General features: G+C 43.1%; 2 protein-coding genes across 2 annotated transcripts; one reads left to right on the top strand and one right to left on the bottom strand.

The window, feature by feature from the left end:
- Positions 1-253: 253 nt before the first annotated feature.
- Positions 254-2,340, bottom strand: F5147DRAFT_785028 (uncharacterized protein; the record flags this gene model as incomplete). Its single annotated transcript, XM_041442893.1, has 10 exons — positions 254-355; positions 401-655; positions 712-822; positions 869-895; positions 976-1,056; positions 1,107-1,247; positions 1,297-1,407; positions 1,458-1,697; positions 2,068-2,160; positions 2,221-2,340. 10 exons carry the CDS (start codon positions 2,338-2,340, stop codon positions 254-256), a joined length of 1,281 nt encoding a protein of 426 aa, XP_041283992.1.
- Positions 2,341-4,605: 2,265 nt separating this feature from the next.
- F5147DRAFT_785027 (WD40-repeat-containing domain protein) lies at positions 4,606-5,924 on the top strand (the record flags this gene model as incomplete). The annotated part of the gene is made up of 5 exons (XM_041442892.1): positions 4,606-4,726; positions 4,774-5,218; positions 5,280-5,339; positions 5,393-5,663; positions 5,712-5,924. 5 exons carry the CDS (start codon positions 4,606-4,608, stop codon positions 5,922-5,924), a joined length of 1,110 nt encoding a protein of 369 aa, XP_041283991.1.
- Positions 5,925-6,015: the final 91 nt, after the last annotated feature.

Genomic DNA, 6,015 nt, shown 5'->3' with positions numbered 1-6,015 from the left:
TGCATACTCTCACAAGTGCCATCATTGCGGAGGAGAGGCTGGGCCTTTCTCCAGCACTTGCGACATTGATCAAATTTTAATATGATATCGTTTGTGATTGACTGATGGGACCTTGCGGACCAGTGGTTCTTCTCCTCCATGGATATATAGATAGACAAGAGTATGTCGGTGACTCATTGGTTCCAATCTGATTTGTGTGTGGCCATTATATCCCACTGCAGCGTAAGTGGATCTGGACCATGACCCATACCGTCTATGAAAGATGTGACGGCTTCCCACGATGCCCCACTATAAGCATATAGTCCTCATCTTTCGTGAGATGGAACATCGCTTTGAATAGCTCGCGGACATTCACCTGATGTGGTATTAGCGATGTCATCAGAAAGAGCGAGTTGCGCACCTTGTTATCTTGATGTTGAACATCAGTGAAATATTCTACAGGGCAGTCAGCCTTCTTACGTCTAGAGCGAGGTCCAGGATGGAAAGTAATTTGTTGACGCTGAAGAGACTTTGCGAGTGCCTCAACGAGCATTCCGACCGTGGCATTCTCGATCGGAACATCCGCCAATAATGATGTCAGGGGACGTCCAGCGTCACCACTGCCGGCGATCTGAGGCTCTTCGTCTACAGGAGAATCTGAATCCTCATCAAGAATCTGGGAAATAAAGTGTGATGAGTTATAATATGGAGGTGCAACAAGTATTGCCTTACTGGCGAATACCCGATTATGTTGGTGCATGTGGCGATAGGCTTTTTACCTGTGAGATGACGCCATGCAGGTGGTGACACAGACACTGCAACTTGTGCTTGTCGGATTTGACTCTGTAAAATTATCAGAACCTCATCCCGCTCACATTATGATACGCACATCCAGTGAGGCATTCTTGAAATTATACTGAGCAGTCAAGCGGGTCAATTCCATCTCGTTTTCAACCAACATCTTTTCTCTGCTATGGCAGTCTCGCGCAGATATACAGCCTCTTTCTCTGCCAATACATGATCTCGCTCCACGTGTGCAGTATTTTGTACTTCATCAATGCCAAGTGTCATCCGGTTCTACACATGAATGTTACGACAGTCCACATTGTTAAATAAAGTTGGTTTACCTGGAGTGTGACAATTTTGTTGTGGTGCTGCTGCTCCAATGAGGTAATGGCCTCGACTTTCTCGAGTTCAAGGGATTCAAGTTTCTGACGATACTGATCAATGACTGATTGCATCTCCGACTCCCGCAAGTTGGCATTTCTCTGGAGGCGAGTAAGACAAGAACATAAGCTACTTGAAACAACACCTTACCTGAGCATAGCGCTTTCGGAGTAACAGTTCATGTTTGCTGTACTGTAGTTCACGAACGTTATCGCGCAGCCTAGCTGACTGATCAACTTCTTTAAAAAGGACCTTGGTAGGCTAAATATTTGTTAGCTGGGATACAAATACATAGATATTGTAAGGCTGACGCGATCAATATCATCATCTCTTGGCCTACGGACGGTCTCCCAGGGGTTATATAGCGACATCACAAAGTCCTCATTGGGCAGGGCAGCAGGCTTGGGTGGGTAAGCGTGAACTGAGGTTGTAATAGGCTGGGGTGGATATGTGTGCACAGGACGAAGCTCATGGAGGGAGTATGACTCGACAGATGGATCAGGATCATCATCGTCAGGATGGGAGGAAACAAAAGTCATCAGACAGGACATCTTGTCTTAGAAGACGAGTCAGCATTTCCACAATTTATTTGAAAAGACTTGCTCACTTAATAGGCCAAATAGATGATACAACAATATCCGGTATCACGGGGGTTGTAAGAAGCAGCAGGACAATATTCGGTTGGTACAATATACAATGAAATGAATCCGATACCACTCATGATCAAACTATTTCCTAATTCCACTTCCATCTATTTCTTCTTAGTTGCTTTTTGTCGTTCCTTGGCAGAGAGATTTTTAAGTTGCATCTGAATTACATCTCCCACTGGCCAACAGTCTTGATAGTCATGTAATTCAGGAAAGTGTGCGATGACCTCAAATGGAAGTAAGTTAAAAAGAAGTGTAGATTTCATAGACATACATCGTTCTGAACAGAAATCAATGCAGTAGGTAATTGGTGCATTTTGCTCTTGCGAGTGTCGCAATGCTTGTTGATAGATCGGTGAACGGACTCCTAACGTCATGAATATCATGAATATACATAGGAATGCATCGATAATTTACTATATCTTACCTTGAACTGTTTGAAGCGAAGAGCATCCCAATGGAGTGTATCTTCCAAGTTATATCCACCATGACCCGGACGCCCTGCCTCACCCTCTGGTTTGAGAATTTTCGATGTATTGGAATTCATGGACGTGATGGAAGAGCACATGGACAACTGGTCTAGCTCACCGAGCTGCGACACATGCTCGGCTGAGAAGGAAACTGCTTTGGTGACTTTGGGAGTGGAAGGGCGAGAAGAGATAGGTGTGGTTGTACGAAACGATGTGCCAGTGAAGATACGCAAAGGAGGAGGAAGAACGCATTGACCTGCACCAAACCGGTTCGGTGCATGGATGACTAATGCTCTCTCACGAGCCCGATACCCTAGAAATCATTATGAACAATCTTCCTTTACTTTATGGTTCAGACTGCAGTTCAGATAGTATTTTCATTTTCTCAGACAGACTCAGATAGGCTGAATATTCTTGTATATTTAATTTTGCGGTAAATTCTGCTTAGTCAGCAATAACAATGACTCAGACTGAATCCCACACATGTCAAGTAACAGTGTAAAATAGTTCTTGCATAATTTGCCTTGTGGGAACTTTCTTAACACTCTAAATACACGGCTCGCGTCATTTCTACGGTCAATAAAGTAACATTATAACAAGACACCAACAAATAACATAATCAGTCTGTTACTTAATATTTGTCACATGATACTAAGTTATATGACTCTAACAGTCAGGTGACCTATGACCCTAAACCAAATCATGACAAAGCAACCTTTTTGAGATGACTAAAGCTTGATGACACAAATTATAAAGCACATGACTACAGTAAATAGTATTGGTACAATCTGACTAAGCCTATTCCCCTTAGAACGTGGGAAATAGTAACACAGCCACCATAATTTATCTATATAAGACCCCACTTTTTGCCAATAAAAAAAGCATACAGGGAACTTTTAAGCCCCACAAAATAAATTTGAGTGTGAAGTGTGATCAGTATCAACAACAGTGACAAGAGCTGTTAAGCAACTAACTGAGAGGTCATTGTAAGCAACATCCAGCAATACCTTTAGCTCATCGTCAACAACTGTGAAATATCTTGAGCTCACTGTGCTCAACAGTGAGCAAACTTTTTCTTTGATTTTCTACTGGTGAACCTCTAGTCTCTTTCTTTTCTTTTCTTTTCTTTTCTTTCTTCTTTCTCTCTTTCTTTTTCTGTTTCTTTGTTTGTTTGTTTCTTTTCATTTGTCTCTTTTTCTGTTCAGTTCATTCACGTCTCAGTGTTATTGTCTGAATTTGTTTCAAGATCTTTGTGTTGTCTTTACATCCATCTAAGCACCGGCTTAGTGGGAAGACTTCAGAAGTTGATAGTGACGCTTGACCTCACTCATCTGAGTAGTGATACTGAGCCAGGGTTTTCTTTGTCTGCTAGACTTTAGTTGTTGAATAGGGGACTTGGTACTGAAATCCAAGGACGTCCGTTCCTGATTCTGTTTAATACTCATCGTGAGTTCCTTGGCAGCAGGTTCAATAGTGAACTAAGAGTTCTACTGATCACTGATTAGTCCTGACCTTTGATTCTACCTGTTTGTGCTGAGGGGGTGATTGCTATAATTTCGCACGACTTTCTGTAGTAAATTTATTACAAGAAGCATTGTTACTGAAGGAAGGGTTTCCCTTATCAATCTATTTCTTTTTTTTCAGTACCATACTGTTGGGCTGACTTTTCTCTGTTCTCTAAACACTGCCATACCATTGGAGTGAATCAATTTCTTTTTGTCATCACCATACCGTTGGGCTGACTACATTCTGTTTATTTTATTTTCTATTGCGTCCATACTGTTGGATTGACTGGTATTGCTACTGACCTCACAGGAAGTATTTTTGTCTGAACATAGCTTGGGGAAGTGTAAACAGCCACCCACGAACAACCACGTTATCAGTCATTGGTATTTGTCTGAATCACTGACCGTGGAGATTTTTGATTTTGTAGGTGTTTATCTATAGATCATCTATCTAAGAAGACAGCGTCCCCTAAGTGTAGAAAACGATATCTCTTCTTGCGAGGATATCAAGACAAACAAAGTAGTCGGATAAAGTAATTCTGTGTGATATGTCAACAATGGAAGCGACTGTGGAGGACCATTTGCCTGATGGAAAGCAGGGACGGGCACAGATGTATGAGACATGACTGACTGTCCGAACACTCAAGTGATTCTTTATCACAAATGATTAGAATAGTGTCTGATCGTGAAACAAGCGCCTGACGGGAGAACAAAGTTGCCAAGGAGATGTTGCCGCCAAGCGTTGTTATTGTATATCCATCTGCGCTGGTGTAATTGTGTGGTCAGCCGTTAAAGACCGTCAACATATAAGGGATTGACTTACATCACGGACCACCGATGTTTTTGCTATGCACGAACGATCACAAGGAATATCGCCTTGAAGGGCATCTCGTTGGACACAAAAATGCGATTAATTGCCTGTCCGTCTCAAGTAAAGGCACTCTATTGGCAAGCGGGGGTGAGTTTTGTATATGTCAGCCTACAACGAAACTCACTAGGGACTAGGCTCGGATGGCATGAGGGTCTGGGACCTCAAACAGCGACTTCAGCTCCCAACTCCTCGTCACGTCGTAGGCATTCAAAATCCAGCGGATCCCGTAACATGCGCATGCTGGATCACCCGCCAAGAGGTGACGTGCGAGACATTGTGCTACGGTACAGGACTGGGCTTCATTGGCATTTGGCAACAGCATGGCGAAGGTTTACAAGACTTTGACGCCAAAATATCAAGAAGAATTGGCACAGGCAAAGAGATTATGTGTCTTGCCTATGATCATTATGGGAATGACACCCAAATTGCTACTGGGACACACGACAAACATGTTCAAGTCTGGTCATTTGACTTCAAGGGTCCATTAGTTCCTATCTTCAGCATTGAGCTCTCTACGACGATCCCACGCATGATTAACTTCAATCGCACCAACAGTCGACACATATTGGTCTTTGGCATGTATGATGGAGAGGTGTAGTTCAATATAGCTATCCTCAAAATGATTCTGACTACGTACTAGGCATCAGCTCCACGGCACAGATGGAGTTATTGTTGCTACACACAATGCTGGACCGCTGATGTCAGTGATATAATTGGATATAGTTGGCGTTCCTTACAATTTCACCAAAGCAGACATGCCTCCGTAGACATCACTCAAACATTATTCCTCATCGACAATGTGATGAACGGATTCAGCTTGCACCGACTGGATGACGGAGTGTGCATCCGAACCTACAATACCAACCCTGTCAAGACATTTCCTAAGCAGGTAATGTTTGGCGAAAATACAGACGTAGTGGTTGGAGGCAGTGACGCAGGAGTCATCTACGTTTTTGACAAGAACAAGGGTACACTTAAGCAAGTGTTAAAACATGCAAACAAGGCGCGAGTGCAAACTGTGACAGTACGCTCTTTCCATGAATAAGATGACATATGTCTAACAGATTGTAAGACCTACGATGATGCACATTATAGTGTAATTGTTGGGGCAACATCACAGAATGATGCAGAGGCCATTATCTCTGTCTGGAGTCGCCAATGGGACAATCATGCGACCCCACATCGCCTAGGAACCGCACTCAAACACTTCGCACGGGGAATTGTTCAGCTAACCATCGCAATGGCTCTGTTGATATACATTAGCAATGTCGTAAGTTGGATCTAATGTTAAGCCACACACAGACTTACCACGATGTAGCTTATCAGCCAACGTATGATAATGAACACATCAGTGAGCTCATTCGTGTCGCTTGGAC

This window comes from Suillus discolor, assembly GCF_016758755.1.
Source record: "Suillus discolor strain FC423 chromosome Unknown F5147scaffold_754, whole genome shotgun sequence".
Taxonomy (NCBI): Eukaryota; Fungi; Basidiomycota; class Agaricomycetes; order Boletales; family Suillaceae; genus Suillus; species Suillus discolor.
Note: the sequence above shows the minus strand (reverse complement) of the source record. Positions and strands in the feature narration are given on the sequence as shown.